Source organism: Pollachius pollachius, assembly GCF_949987615.1.
Source record: "Pollachius pollachius genome assembly, chromosome: 2".
NCBI lineage: Eukaryota > Metazoa > Chordata > Actinopteri > Gadiformes > Gadidae > Pollachius > Pollachius pollachius.
The window spans coordinates 8,662,365-8,678,281 of NC_136935.1; the positions used below are offsets into that span (position 1 = coordinate 8,662,365).

A 15,917-nucleotide genomic window follows, 5' to 3' on the forward strand; every position below is an offset into this window, starting at 1 on the left:
CTTCAATGTGGCTCATTGGCTGTATCCTAAACCTAATCCGGAGTGCTTTTTACATTCCTTAATCGCTATCTGCCTAAGTCATCTATTTGATTCATGCATTTTTTACTCAAATTACAAGAATAACCTTACAATTTGACTTAGGCAATTGCGCTATAAGGGTAACGAAACAGTACTAATTTTCTGTGTAGCGTTCCTACCATGTTTGTCAATAAAGCTTGTTAACCACATAAAAAAATCCCGTCCCGTCTGGCCAATGGCGTTGGCCGGTACACTGTCCTGTCCTGCTATTGGTCGGATGACTTTTGAACGTTCAGTTTGATTTTGGGGGAGCGGCAGAGCGCGCCAGTCGTCGCTCCGGGTTGACGTTAGTTCGATTCAGGTAAGAGGCTTTTTCAGCTAGCATCAGGCTGTTATTGTTTATTAGCCCAAGCAAGCTAATGAGATAAAACCTCGGTTATACGACGTCTCTGTTCTCCAGCAGTACCGAGAAGGACCAGGACCAGGACCGAGACCAGCACCAAGACCAGGACCGAGACCAGGGGTCAACATGTCGAGTCTGAAGAGAGACGAGCGGGGCAGCAACATCAAGGTGGCGGTACGGTGCAGGTGAGGCTACTCGGGGGGCGTCTGGTTGCTCATCGGGGGAGTCTTGGGACCCGGGGGGGTTAGGGTTTAAGAACAATTCGTATCTTAAATTTGTCTCGTCGCTGCAGCCCGAGGTGGCTATCACTAAAGCTAACCACCACTACTACTACTGCTTTTAGTACTCCTGCTCATACTACCACTTCCACTACCATTACTACTTCTTCAGCTAGAACCTCTACTACTACTGCTACTTCAGCAAATACTACTTCGGCTACTACCATTACTACGACAGTTAGTAGTACTACTACTATCAGTGGCGGCTGGTGGTTTTTAAAGTGAGGGAGGAAGGACTGCGTGATTGGTTGCCATTGGCCTGCCCGCACCGTTAGTGGCCAAAGTATGTGACGCTCAAGTTGTTTCAGGGTGTTTTGCTGAACTACAAAATAGCAGGATGGGATAATTATGTGAATTGATACAAGTCCAGCAGTGGCAGCATTGTACTTTAAACGCTGGTGGGCATCATGTATTGGACTACAAGGGCAGAAGGAAAGGATGCAAAGCCAATTAGTCAAATCAGGCATCATTGGGCCTATTATTGCCCTCAATGACTAAAGCTATTGGTTGTAATTTGGCTATGTTATGTTCAGCTACAATTGTTTTAAGAAAAATAAAGACACAATACCAAAAGTATGCCATTTAATATGCATCATGCTCTGAATCATTTACTGACATCCTTTCAAAATATCAAACAATGGTCAGAGTAACAAACTATTAACAGTAACAAAATTAAAAGAACAACAAGAACATTATTTCACAACTATTTACATGGGCTGCAAGCCTAACATTGTTTGAGGCAAAGGATTTTAATGGATGTTTCAGAATGTTGGTTATGGTGTTAATTAAGAATAATTAATAATGAGGGACTAATTAAGAATGAGGGGACTTCATTTATAGATCAAGTCAACCCTCCTCGCGGGCTCGCAGCTCGGCCGCGGGCAGCCCAGCCAAGGGCAGCCTTGCCTGGCCTCGGGCTACGGAAACGTCAATATAAGCGAACAGAGCCGCACTATACCGCAACGAACAGTAGCGCACCGCTCGGTGGAAACGAGGCATTCGACTGAGCGGGCTCGTTGGTTCTCGTAGCATAGACTTAAGGGGATAACCCCTCTCTCTGGGCTGCTCCACAGCCAGGAGTCCTGCTTATTGGTTCATAGCGCAACCAGGGCTTCAGCCTATTTGTGAATAGACGTAGGTTGGATCCAGATCCCTTAGCTAGTCACACCCAGTCAGAGGAGGACTTTCCACCTCTCTCCCATTGAACCCCATGTTATTCACCGGCCGCCAACACTTTCGTGGAAATGAATGGGAGTCAATGGAGACTGAGGGAGGAACGTCCTCCCTGAAGTAATTGTCAATAGGCGATAGGGGATGCTAATGTCCCTTTACCCAGGGAAACGGAACATAACATATACAAAGGCATTAAAGTAGTCCTATTTAAGGGCATTAATTCATTAATGTAGTCTGAACAATCTACATTTTTTATTCTCAAAAATGTTAAGGAGGATCTTCCTCCTTCTCCTCACTGGAGAAGCCTCGACTGACTACTATAGTTAGTACCACCAGTGTTTCCCCTAGGATGGAGTTGCAGCAGCGGAGGAGAAATGTTTTTTCCCGCTCGCAATCTTAAAAAGCGAGGTTTCTATGTGTCTGCCGGCACCAGAAGGGTGTACATACAGTACATTTGTAATGAGCAGCGGAAATATGGAGAGATTGAACATAACAAGTATAATCTTTAAAACAATTATTTACATATATTTAACAAAAAATATATAATATCAACAACCACCCTATACAGTAAAATCACATAACACAAATACTACAACATCTAAAAGGTCTGTGCCTCCAACCCATGCATCTTCCCACTCCCTCCCCTCTCCCCATCACAAAGGTTGTAGTAGGACCAAAAGAGCCCATGCCTCTATTGAACAAGTTTTGGGGCTCTAGAGTCAATAATGGTGACGCTACTAGCTAACACACAGAACCTTAGCTAACACACAGAACCTTAGCTAAAGGTTGTAGTAGGACCATAAAGAGGCCATGCCTCTATGGAAAGAGTTTTGGGGCTCTAGAGTTAATAATGGCGACGCTATTGAAATTGTTGCTAAATAAAAAATCCTAAAAAATAAGAAAAAATATATTTTTCAGAAATAAAGGTTGTATTACCATAAAGAGGCCATACTTATATGGAACAAGTTTTGGGGCTCTAGAGTCAATAATGGCGACGCTATTGAAACTTTACCTTTGTGGTTATTTTCAGTTTTTTTTTTTTTTTCGAGCGATGACGTAGGAAGGTACATGAACATTCGCGCTCATTCATTGAGCGTCACAAGACGAAATAACATTAAACAGATAACACTTATTTTACAAATGACATTTATTAGCGTTGCTAACTTTATTTTTGTATTGTACTTAATTGTGTTTTTCTGCAGGAAATGCATTATTTTCTAGTTGGATCTTTAAATTTTCACAATAGAGCCTAGTGTTTTACTTCTTACCAGATATCATATAATAACCCGTGGTGATTCTACACTCCGCTATTATGCGGTCAGATCATATTCTGTGTGTGTGTTTGTGTGTAATGAGGTTGGTGGGTAGTAGGGCTGTAACGATACACCAACTCAATATTCGGTTGGTATCACGATTTTTGACCCACGGTTCGATTCATCCCACGATTTTTTTGAATTTAAAAAGCATTTTATTTAAGCAACACTTCTATAACAATTTAATTAATGTAACATTTAATAACAAATAATTTAGAACACTGAACAGATTTGAAAAGAAAGAATACTAGTAAAGTAGGCCTATAGCAAAATGAATAAATAAATAAAGATTGCAGTTGGAGGATGCTTGCAGATAGGCAAAAACCCTTAACTAGTTTTGTGGTTTAGGCTTACGTATTTGAAAATATTAATGTCAAATAAATAATAGTAATTTGAATAGTTTGGTAGCACTAACCAGCGTTCCCGCTAGAGACAACAGTGCCGGTCAAAGTGACCTGCATAGGTTTCGTTTTCGGTCAAACATCCTATTTTCCCTTCTTATTAGGCTATGTATCTTAAATAATGACATAATCAGTCGCAGACTATTGTTTAGACAGATTGGCTAATTTCAATCTGACAATTTGACCGGAGAGATGCAATTTTGTCTGACATTTAATTTTTCTATTACCGTACAACGGAAACCCTGGCACTAACAGCTCATATCACATGGCTGGGTCTTGACTGGAAGGATAATGGGAGTTAGAAAGGGCATGTCGCGCTTCTGCCTTCTCACACCGTGAGACAGGTTTGTGGCTTTGACTGTCGCGATTTCGGTTTCGATACGCATATTGTTAAAGCCCTGGTGGGTAGGTTATGATGGGCCAATGTGTGTTGGTACAGTGGGACTGAAGTGCAGGCCCTACTTGTGTATCTGCTGGGAGGAGACGGCGGAAACTAAAGCATATCTCTGTGGTCTCCTCCTGGCAGACCGTTCAACGCCGCTGAGAGGAAGAGCTCCCCCTGCGTGGTGGACTGTGAGCCGAACAGGAAGGAGGTGACTCTGAAGAACGGGGGGCACAATGACAAGGCAACCAGGAAGACCTACACCTTTGACATGGTGAGTCCCCCTGGGGGGTCCTGATCCATGGGCCATGTGGTCCAGGAGTCTGGGGTCTTTACAACATAGGGATGGACCCAGGCACCACTACATATGGCTGTCTGTCTCCTACAGGCTCCAAGTCTCTTTCTCTGTGTCAAGTCTCTCTCTCTCTCTGTCAAGTCTCTCTGTGTCAAGTCTCTCTCTCTGTGTGTCAAGTCTCTCTCTGTGTGTCAAGTCTCTCTCTCTCTCTGTCAAGTTTCTCTCTCTCTCTCTGTCAAGTCTCTCTCTCTCTCTCTCTGTCAAGTCTCTCTCTCTCTCTCTCTGTCAAGTCTCTCTCTCTCTCTCTGTGTCAAGTCTCTCTCTCTCTCTGTGTCAAGTCTCTCTCTCTGTGTCAAGTCTCTCTCTCTGTGTCAAGTCTCTCTCTCTGTGTCAAGTCTCTCTCTGTGTCAAGTCTCTCTCTCTCTCTGTCAAGTCTCTCTCTCTGTGTCAAGTCTCTCTCTGTGTCAAGTCTCTCTCTGTGTCAAGTCTCTCGCTCTCTGTGTCAAGTCTCTCGCTCTCTGTGTCAAGTCTCTCTCTCTTTGTCAAGTCTCTCTCTCTCTGTGTCAAGTCTCTCTCTCTCTTTGTCAAGTCTCTCTCTCTCTTTGTCAAGTCTCTCTCTCTCTTTGTCAAGTCTCTCTCTCTGTGTCAAGTGTCTCTCTCTCTGTGTCAAGTCTCTCTCTCTCTTTGTCAAGTCTCTCTCTCTGTGTCAAGTCTTTCTCTCTCTGTGTCAAGTCTTTCTCTCTCTGTTAAGTCTCTCTCTCTGTGTCAAGGGGGAGTGGGGGATTTCGCGATTGCTCATTTAACAATATAAAAATAATAATAAAAATAATAAGTCCTTCAAACTATCAGACCAACGTTCGCTTCGATCGCAGCAATCGCTTCCCTGTCGTCATTGTGTTAACCCAGCCATTAGCGCGCAAGGGGGAAAAGGTGATTGGTGGTTGGCTCCAGTAAAAGGGGATCGGAAACAGAAAGAAATGTATTGCTCTCCAGCCCCTGCTGCACAGCGAATTCAAATCGCCGGCAGAACGGGCTGGGGGTACCCAGTTTAACACCGTAATCGATGTAAACTATAATAATCTAAACTATATAAAAAAAATCCGTTACCAAGTTGTCTATGCTGACTTGGGGTGCGGGATGTTCAATATCAATAACGTTGAGTTCATAAGGCTAACATTATCTTTTCTGAGTCAACAATAATTTTGGGCAGGTGTGTTTGAGCACACATTGGTAAACTCCAGATGTCGCCGACCGTCTGCACTGTGCCAAATATCCCGCTGCTTCGGGTTTTCCTTTGTAGGCGCGTTGAGAGGAGGAGCGGGTGAATCTCAGTGTTGTTTCTGTGGCGCTGCGCCACACATTGGTCTATGTATGGGAAACATTGGTGTCAGGTCTCTCTCTCTCTCCGTGTCAGGTCTCTGTCTGTCTCTATCTTTCTCTCTCACTCTGTCAGGTGTAACTCTCTTGCTCTATGTGTCAGGTGTAACTCTCTCTTTCTCTCTCAGGTGTTTGGCCAGTCGGCGAAGCAGATTGACGTTTACCGGGGTGTGGTCTGCCCCATCCTGGACGAGGTCATCATGGGATACAACTGCACCGTGTTCGCGTGAGTGGTGTTGGCGGCCTTGTGTGACGCAATGACCTCTGGGCATCGGTATGATGTGGTGTGTGTGTTTGTGTTTGTGTGTCATGTTGTGTGTATGGGTATAATGTGGTGTGGGATGTGCTGTTGCATGTATTGGTGTGATGTTGTGTCATGTTGTGCGTCCTGTTCTCCAGGTACGGTCAGACAGGGACAGGGAAGACCTTCACCATGGAGGGAGAGAGGAGCGAAGGAGAGCAGTTCACCTGGGAGGAGGTACTGATGCATATTGTATACTGCTGATTCATACTGTATACTGCTGATTCATACTGTATACTGCTGATACATACTGTATACTGCTGATACATACTGTATACTGCTGATGAATACTGTATACTGCTGTCCACCAGAGTACTTATACATACTATATACTGCTGATACATACTGTATACTGCTGACCACCAGAGTACTTATACATACTGTATACTACGGACCCCCTAAACCCCTCAATGCAGAGTTTTTGTAGATACTTTATACTGCTGACCAGGTAACGCACAGTACTGCCTCTTCCCCGTGGATGGAGAGGTCAGCCGAGGTGACGTCAGCTCATGATGTCGGGTGTGGTTTTAGGTTGGGGGTCTTTAGGAGATGAAGCCGCCCGGCCGGCTCCCGACTGCCAATAGAGTCTTGCAGGGCTCTGCATACCACCTCTAAAGGACCCAATCATGCTGTTGACCTCATGTCCGACTGTCTGGCTGTGTGTGCAGGACCCCCAAGCAGGCATCATCCCCAGGACCCTGCACCAGATCTTTGAGAAGCTCTCTGAGAACAACACCGAGTTCTCCGTCAAGGTGTCTCTGCTTGAGATCTACAACGAGGAGCTGTTTGACCTGCTCAGTACCAGCGATGACATCACAGAACGCCTGCAGCTGTTCGACGACCCCCGCAACAAGGTGGTACAGTGGGGGAGAGTGGTATTACGGGGTGTGTGTGTGTGTGTGTGTGTGTGTGTGTAACAGGGAGGGGGGTTATAACGGTGTGTGTGTTGCAGCATGGGGAGGGTGGTGTAAGTTTGTGTTTCGGTGATGGTGTGTGTGTGTTTCAGCGGGTGGTGATGGTGTGGGTTTCAACGGGGGCTGATCGTGGGGTAATTGTGTGTGTTTCTGCGGGCGGGGGGCTGGTGTAGCGGTGTGTCTTACAGCGTGGGGTAACATTGTGTGTTTCAGCAGGGGGGTGATGGTGTGTTACAGCGTGGGGTAACGGTGTGTGTGTGTGTTTCAGCGGGGGGTGGTGGTGAAAGGCCTGGAGGAGGTGGTGGTCCACAACAAGGACGAGGTCTACCAGATCCTCAAGAGGGGGTCGGCCAAGAGGAAGACGGCCTCCACCCTCATGAACGCCTACTCCAGGTAACTCGCCAGTCCGGGTGACGCGCTAGTCCGGGTGACACGCTAGTCTGGTCCCTGGTAGTACAGGTGTGTTGTCTGGTCTATACACGTTGACCTGACTGCTGTAACCCCTCCCCCTCTGTAACCCCTCCCCCTCTGTAACCCCTCCCCCTCGGCAGTCGCTCCCACTCTGTGTTCTCCGTCACCATCCACATGAAGGAGGTGAACCTGGACGGGGAGGAGCTGGTGAAGATCGGCAAGCTCAACCTGGTAAACACCTGGGCTTCATTTATCAACCACATGTACTCACACGTGCAGAGGTACAGCCTCACTGTACCTCCACCTGAACACAGCCCCGCTGTACCTCCACCTGAACACAGCCCCGCGGTACCTCCACCTGAACACAGCCTCACTGTACCTCCACCTGAACACAGCCTCACTGTACCTCCACCTGAACACAGCCTCACTGTACCTCTACCTGAACACAGCCTCACCTCCTCTACCTGAACACAGCCTCACCTCCTCCACCTGAACACAGCCCCACTGTACCTCCACCTGAACACAGCCCCACTGTACCTCCACCTGAACACAGCCCCACTGTACCTCCACCTGAACACAGCTCCAATGTACATCCGCCTGTTCCTTCTCAGGTGGACTTGGCCGGCAGCGAGAACATCGGGCGTTCGGGAGCGGTGGACAAGAGAGCCAGAGAGGCGGGAAACATTAACCAATCACTGCTGACGCTGGGCCGCGTCATCAACGCTCTGGTTGAGAAACGTCCACACATACCCTACAGGTAATGCTACTAATACTACCCCACATACCCTACAGGTAATACTACTAATACTAACCCACATAACAGACAGGTAATAATAATCCTAATCTTACTACTAAAACTACCCCACATACCCTACAGGTAATAATAATCCTAATCCTATTACTAATACTACCCCACATAACCTACAGGTAATACTACTTCTAGTAGTGCTAGTTCTAGTACATGACGGTAGGCAGGTTGATGTTGTCATGGTGTTGACCACCATGTTTTCATGGTGATGACCAACCCGTTGTCTGTGCTCCCCAGGGAGTCCAAGCTGACCCGCATCCTGCAGGACTCGCTGGGCGGCCGCACCAAGACCTCAATCATCGCCACGGTGTCGCCCTCCTCTAGCAACCTGGAGGTACGCTGGGATAGCCAGGCTAGGGTAGCCAGGATAGGCTAACCAGGCTGGGCTAGGATAACTATGCTGTGCTAGCCAGGCTAGGATAACTAGGCTGGGGTAGCTAGTCTAGGGTAGCTAGGTTAACAAGGTTCTTGGTCGGGGACAGCTAATGTCATACACACAGACTAGCCGTAGCATAGATTATTATTATTATTATTATTATTATTATTATTATTATTACTGTCTTCATTATGTTGGCAGCTGATGGCTGACCTTTGACCCCATCTAGGAGACCATGAGCACCCTGGAGTACGCCAGCCGGGCCAAGAACATCATGAACAAACCGGAGGTCAACCAGAAGCTCACCAAACGCACCCTCATCAAGGTACCACAATAAGAGCCCTGTGCATTTAACATATGAAGAGCCCCCACACCCAGATCCCTATGCATTTAGAACATCAAACGCTCCCACAGCCATGTACATTTACCACATTAAGAACCCCCACACCATAGCCATGTACATTTACCATACAGTATTGATGTGCGTGTGTGTATATATTAGGGATGGGTCAGAATATTCGATTAATGATTATTCGTTCCCGAGGGTCAAAGTCGATTTTTAACATTTGGACCGTAAAAAAATGTTCCCAATTCAAATAAACAAGAATTTATGGATGGAACTAATGTTGGACAGGTGTCCAAGGGCATTATCCCGCTTATACCACGGTCACTTGCCATAGAAAATAAATGAAGACCATTCATTTATAGGGGGTTTATTTGTTTATCAACCCGGCGGATGTACACGCAGAATTATCGCCATAAGAAAATTTGTTTGACCGGTTGCCATGGTTATCTCTGTGCGGTTAATTTGCAGTTGCGGTGTTAACTAGCGATGTTGTCAGCTTACTGTTACATTAAACTGTAATCAGACAACGCGGTTATATGCTATAGACCTTATGGTATGAAGGCTGGGATGAATTTCAAATTATAAATACGTACTCTTTATGTTGAAAGTAGACCGTCGCGATTCAGCCTTTATACCACAGATACTGTAGGGACTATAGCATATAACCGCGTTTTCGGATTACAGTTTAATGCATTTTTCACAATTTACCAGCTCTCGTTTTGAGGGCTGAACAGACAATTTGACTGGAACTACTTAGCAGGTAGTTGTTGTTTTGCGTTTAGATATTAAGTGATTTCTTGCCAATGATCCATGGCTGCCCTTGTGAATGTCGGCACACATCGAATAATCGATTATTCGTTCATACCACCCACCGATTATTCAACCATGAAAAATTGGAGTTATTCACATCCCTAGTATATATAGGTGATGTATATGTATGGAGGTGGTGTATTGATGTGTGTGTGTGGGGCCTCTCCAGGAGTACACAGAAGAGATTGAGCGTCTGAAGAAAGACCTTGCCGCCACACGGGAGAAGAACGGAGTGTACCTGTCCTCTGAGAGCTACGAGTAAGGACTCTTATTTTTAAATCTGGTTGGCTCCAGGAGGGCTTTTATGTTGAAGCGGTGTTCTCATAAAGGTGTGGTCTCCCTAGGAGCATGGTGTCCCGCCTCTCGCTGCAGGACGAGCAGAGTGGGGAGTACGCTGGACAGATCTCTGTCATGGAGGAGGAGCTCCGAAAGGTTGGACTCTCTACCTGTGTCTTTAGGTCTCTCTACCTGTCTCGATGTCTCTCCACATGTCTACCTGTCTCCTAGGTCTCTCTACACATGTTTCTAGGTCTCTCTACCTGTCTCTCTGTCTCCCTGTGTGTGTCTGTCTGTTTCCCTGTGTCTGTCTGTGTGTGTGTGTGTGTCTGTCTCCCTGCGTGTCTGTCTGTCCCTGTGAGCACTGGTTTCTCACCCCTGTCTCCCTCCAGATGACGGAGCTGTTTGAGGACCAGCGGGACCGTCTGGACCAGTTCACCGTAGACCTTGAGCAGAAGGAGCAGAGGTAACATAAAACAGGACCACCACGCAGACCTGGTCTGGTGGGGCTCTAAACCACGTAGACCTGGTCTGGTGGGGCTCTAAACCACGTAGACCTGGTCTGGTGGGGCTCTAAACCACGTAAACCTGGTCTGGTGGGGCTCTAAACCACGTAGACCTCGTCTGGTGGGGCTCTTAACCACGTTGACCTGGTCTGGTGGGGCTCTAAACCACATGGACCTGGTAGCCCTGGGGTGGGTCAGGGTAGCCCTGGGGTGCGTCAGGGTAGCCCTGGGGTAGGTTGGGTCGGCTTAGGAGGAGAGGAGCTGCTCTACCTCAGGAGGTAGAGCAGTTGTCTTGTAACCGAAAGGTTGCTAGTTCGATCCCCAGCTCCTCCTAGCTGAGTGTTGATGTGTCCCTGAGCAAGACACAGCAAGAACCCTAACTGCTCCTGACGAGCTGGCTGCAGCCTGGTTGACTGCCTGTCGGTGTGTCAATGTGTATATTAACCGATGTAAGTCGCTTTGGATAAAAGCGTCTGCTAAATGCCCTAATTGTAATTGTAATTGTCAGGGTAGCCCTGGGTCCTGGGGTGGGTCAGGACTACCCTGGGGTGGGTCAGGGTAGTCCTGGGGTGGGTCAGGGTAGTCCTGGGGTGGGTCAGGGTAGTCCTGGGGTGCTCATCTTGTGCTGACTGCTGTTGTCTCCAGGCTGGAGAAGACCAAGGAGGAGCTGGAGCAGGAGAGGTTTATCTGCAGTGCGCTCACCTCCACCCAGGAAAACCTCTACAACACAGCAGACCAGGTGAGACCAGTTAACGACTCACCGCTCTCACGTTGACTACCCAATAACTTAAGGTTAACTCGCTGTGTTCGTTGACTGTGTTGTAGCTGCTGTCGACGGCTCAGGAGAGCACCCACCACGTCTCCGGCCTTCAAGACAAACTGGACCGCAAGACCAAGGTAAGACCCCTGCTGTGATGGTGTGCCCAGAGGACGTGAGGGATAAAAGGGGAGTGAGGGGAGCTGACGGAGGCGTGTGGTGTGCAGGTGGAGCAGCACAACAGTGGCGTGCAGCAGAGCTTCTCCCAGCGGATGGACGGAGTGTTCAGCTCCATGCAGAGCAGCATCGCCCTACAGAGCAGCAGGCAGCAGAGCATGTTTAGCAGCTACAGCCAGGCCGTTGGTGAGCCCCGCTGTTTACCTCCTCCATGTTTACCTCCTCTACGTTAAACTGCTTAAATCAGGAAGTGTAGCTATGCTAACTCCTACTTTCAACACTGTTTTACTCAGTGTGTTCAACTATGTTTGGTGAGAGTATCAAACTTGAAAAAGATCCGAGCCCTCCCTTCAGGTTGCCCTCCCAAGCCTCCTGTAGTCTACCTTTAACCCCGGCCTAATGTCAACTCCTGTAGTCTTTAAGGAGGTTTAACTCCTCTGTGTGTCTGACTCCTTCCTGCCCGTAGAGGAGTCTCTCTCCATGAACCAGGTGGCACTGAGCCAGGCCCAGGTCGCCATGGTGACGCTGGTGGATGGAGTCCGGCAGGTGATGTCAGAAGGCGCGGCCCAGAGCGAGGGGAGGCGCCGTCAGCAGGAGGCGCTGTGTCTGCAGAACAGGGACGAGTCCCTGGAGTGTCTGGTGAGGCCTGGCTGCCCTCTGACCTTGACCCCGTAACTCTCCAGGGCCGCTCTGACCTAACCCGACCCTGTGTCCCTCAGGAGGAGCGCCAGCGCGACGTGGAGGATGTGCTGCAGGTGCACGTGCTGCTGGGTCTGTCGGCGCTCCAGGACCTGGGCTCCTCCCTCAGCAGGAGCATGGAGGGCCAGAGGGAGCTGGTCCAAAAGGTGCTCCTCCCCCTCTGACCTTGTTCTCCCTCATTAAGGTCTAAGGGACCCTGTTTTCCACCCTGTGTTAACACCTGTCTGTCTGAATGTGGAGGCCTCCAGGACAGAGGGGGCGCTGTGTTAACACCTGTCTGTCTGCAGGTGGAGGCCATGCAGAAGAGTGGGGAGATGCTGCGGGCTTACCTGCTGCAAGAGATTGAGGACCTGAAGGAGGCCAGCGCGCTGGGCATTGGCGCCATGCAGGCGGAGCTCCAAAAACACCAGGAGGACATCCGCCTGGCGCAGGAGGAGCACCTGGAGGTGAGGAGGGCTGAGGGGCGGGGCCTGGAGGGAGGGCTCTGAGGGGCGGGGCCTGGAGGGAGGGGTCAAGGGGCGGGGGCTGGACGGCGGGGTCGAAGGAGGGGCCTGGAAGGAGGAGTCTGAGGGGCGGGGTCGAAGGGAGGCGCCTGGGGGAGGGGCCGTGTGGGTGTGTTCATGAGGTTCCTAATTTTGTGGTTGTGTGTGTGTGTGTGTCCCTCTGTGTGTGTGCGTGGTGTAGTGGGTTCAGAAACGCTACCTGAAGCTGCTCCAGTCCTCCTCCTCCCTGGAGAAGCCCATGGAGAACCACCACACCGACCTACTACAGTCAGTCCTCCTCCTCCTTCTCTCTTCACCTCCCCTTAAGCACAGGGGTTAGCTCTTAACGTGTGTGTGTGTGGTGTGTGGTGTGTGTGCAGGAGGTCCAGTAGAGTGTCGGAGCGGACCTCCTACCAGATGGACCTCCTCTCCTCCTCCTGTCGCTCCGTGTCTTCGTCCCTGCTGCTCCTCGGCCAGGAGGGCCTGCAGGCTCTGGAGGAGGTGACGGGGGGCGTTTCCTCCATGCAGAAGTCCACCACAGGTAGGACTCCCCTACTGAGGGCTAATACTAGGAGTACTTATACTCCATATATAATACCCAAACAGGAGTACTTGTACTACTGCCCCAACACAACACAGGAGTACTAATACTGCTGCCCCAACACAGGAGTACTAATACTACTGCCCCCATCCCAACACAGGGGTACTAATGCTACTACCCCAACACCGGAGTACTAATACTACTAACCCAACACAGGAGTAATAATGCCACTGCCTCCAACACAGGAGTAATAATATTGTGACACATGAGTACTAATTCTACTGCACCGGAGTAATAATACTACTGGCCCAATACAACAACCGAAGAACTAATACTACTGCCCATTCAGCGTGGTCAACTAATGACCAGTGTCATGATTAGTTTGAACATTAAGACGACACAGTCCAATAGCCAAGGGGTGAGTGCTCAGGTATCCAGGTAGTTCTATGACTGTATTTAAAGTCCTCCCTCCCCTCCCACAGGTCTGTTGGAGCGGGACTCAGCCTGGACCTCCAGGGCCGCCGAGCGAGTCGGCTCTCAGGCCCAGGAGGAGCTGGCCCTCCAGGGCCAGACCTCAGCCGCCGTCAAAGCCCTGCAGCAGGTAGGCTGGAGCACTAGCTCCACTTGCGGCTACATCCAAATGCTAATCTTTTGTCTGCTAGCCTAGCATGGTGCTAACCCATTGTAGATGTGTTAGCTAGTCTAGCTCGGTGCTAGGCTAGCTTAGTGCTTACCCGCTGTGTGTCCAGGGTGTGGACGACCACTGCTCTCAGATCCTCCAGGAGTCCAGACAGCTGGAGCAACACCGGCAGCAAGCCAATCAAACGGCCCGGGAAACCCAGGGGTGTGTTTCCCGGGACCGGGTGGGGCTAGAGGAGCAAAGGGAGGAGCTACAGAACCACATGGACACCGGACGCCAGCTGGTGCACAACTTCCTGCAGGAGGAGCTACGAAAGGATGTTCCTACAGGTTGGCGCAATTAATGTACTGTATAAGCAGTCAGTAAGTGGTTAGCTCCTGTTAGCCGCTATGTTCAGCCACACTGTAGCAGGGTTAGCTGCTGTTAGCCACAATGTAGCAGAGTTAGCTGCTCTTAGCCACAATGTAGCAGAGTTAGCTGTTCTTAGCCACACTGTAGCAGAGTTAGCTGGTCTTAGCCACACTGTAGCAGAGTTAGCTGGTCTTAGCCACACTGTAGCAGAGTTAGCTGCTCTTAGCCATACTGTAGCAGAGTTAGCTGATTTTAGGCACACCGTAGCAGAGTTAGCTGCTTTTAGGCACACTGTAGCAGAGTTAGCTGCTGTTAGTGTCGTGGATAATAGCCGCTATGTTCTGCCACAATGTAGCTGGGTTAGCTGGTGTTAGCCAAACTGTAGCAGATATAGCTGCTGTCAGCTACACTGTAGCAGAGTTAGCTGCTTTTAGTCACACTGCAGCAGAGTTAGCTGCCGTTAGCCGCCGTTGCGGGGTTGGTAGCACACTGTAGCAGGGTTGTGTGGCCTCCAGTTGTTCAGTAGCTGCTCCTCCCTCTCCCAGGCTCCACCCCCCAGAGGAGGGAGTTCGTGTTCCCCCTGAAGGTGCAGCGGCTGAGGAGCAGAGGGGAGCTCCTGGAGGGGCTGAGGAGCCAGCAGGAGGCGCTGCGGAGCGCCCTGAAGGAGGAGGAGGAGGAGGAGGAGGAGCAGGGAGGCCCGGCCAGCATGGTGCGTATACAAGGGCTTCTGGTTTAACCCGTCTCTCTCCAACCCTTTCTCTCCTCCTGTTTGACCTACCTGTCTGACCTGTCTGTCTCTCTCCACCTGTCTGACCTGTGTGTCTCTCCCCCCTGTCTGTGTGAAGGACTCTCTGGAGGGTGAGCAGATGTTCGAGAGCATCACCAGCGAGAGTTCGTACGTCGACGAGAACGTTTGCTGCAAGGACGGAGGGATCCCCTTCTTCAAGGTGAGACGCTGACCTTTGACCCCCCCTGTCTGACCCCTTGTCTGACCCCTGTTTTGACCTCTGGCCCTTTTGTCCCAGCAGAAGAAGGAGGGCCGGAAGGCGGGGAAGAAGGTGAAGGAGCGCGAGCGTCCCGCTACGCCCAGGCAGTCCAGACACCCGCTCCACCCCCACAACTGACCGGGATGGATGATGGATGATGGATGATGGATGATAGAAGATAGATGATGATGAGTGTCTGCTCCTCTGATGGAGAATTTTATCAATAAAGATGTTTTTTGAAATTTTTGGAAGTGTGTTTTGTGAAGGCTGTCAGAGTGAAGTGGGCAGGGCAATACTCTCAACACACTCGCTTGGGACTGTTGGTTTGATCCCCGGCTCCCAGCTCAGTCCAGGTGTCCCTGAGCAAGGCAGCTGACCGCTTCATGCTCCCAAAACCCTGGTTCTGAACCTGGTCTTATGCCGCCTACAAAACAGCTCAGAGGTTCGGAAGCTCTTATGTGACTTTACGTAAAGCTTCCTCTTATTCCGAAATAAGAGTGTTCAGGAAACGCCCCTTAGAAGTTCGTAGGCTATTACATAAAACGGATCGTTCTGGAGACCAGACTTCATAACAACTACAAGTATGGATGACCGCGGGGACTTTGCGCTTCTTTGCTGAATTGGATGAATCAGTTATTGGAACTGCTTGCGATGGTTGAACATGAAAGAGAATTTATCAGGTGATTATAATTGTAAGCTATAATGTATCGTAATTTAAATGCTAGAATGGGTGTTAAGTTCACCTCTAGTGCTAGCAAGTTCACTTTAGTCTATCAATGAAATGGGCAGCCATTGTACTTCCGCACGAAACTCAGAGCGAAAACCCGACCCAACAGCGTTTTCAAAGCGCTTTCCTCCGAGCTTAAGGTCCGAACCTCCCGGAAACTGAGTGTTTG

General features: G+C 49.5%; 1 protein-coding gene across 3 annotated transcripts; it reads left to right on the forward strand.

Moving 5' to 3' along the window:
* The first annotated feature begins 305 nt into the window (after window positions 1-305).
* Window positions 306-15,266, forward strand: kif11 (kinesin family member 11). 3 transcript variants are annotated; one of them, XM_079731076.1, is made up of 27 exons: window positions 306-379; window positions 479-606; window positions 4,113-4,242; window positions 5,769-5,866; window positions 6,040-6,118; window positions 6,610-6,795; window positions 7,124-7,248; window positions 7,407-7,497; window positions 7,878-8,023; window positions 8,312-8,408; window positions 8,680-8,775; window positions 9,776-9,864; window positions 9,951-10,038; window positions 10,275-10,348; window positions 11,034-11,127; window positions 11,214-11,285; window positions 11,373-11,508; window positions 11,789-11,961; window positions 12,042-12,167; window positions 12,309-12,467; window positions 12,706-12,791; window positions 12,884-13,044; window positions 13,527-13,645; window positions 13,794-14,013; window positions 14,581-14,744; window positions 14,881-14,982; window positions 15,061-15,266. In XM_079731076.1, the coding sequence occupies exons 2-27, from the start codon at window positions 548-550 to the stop codon at window positions 15,157-15,159; spliced, it is 3,069 nt and encodes a 1,022-aa protein (XP_079587202.1). In that variant the 5' UTR covers window positions 306-379; window positions 479-547; the 3' UTR covers window positions 15,160-15,266. The 3 variants fall into 3 exon arrangements, with proteins under 3 accessions (XP_079587202.1, XP_079587204.1, XP_079587203.1); XM_079731078.1 differs by having other exon boundaries at window positions 15,064-15,266; XM_079731077.1 differs by having other exon boundaries at window positions 352-379; window positions 482-606.
* The last annotated feature ends 651 nt before the right edge of the window (window positions 15,267-15,917 follow it).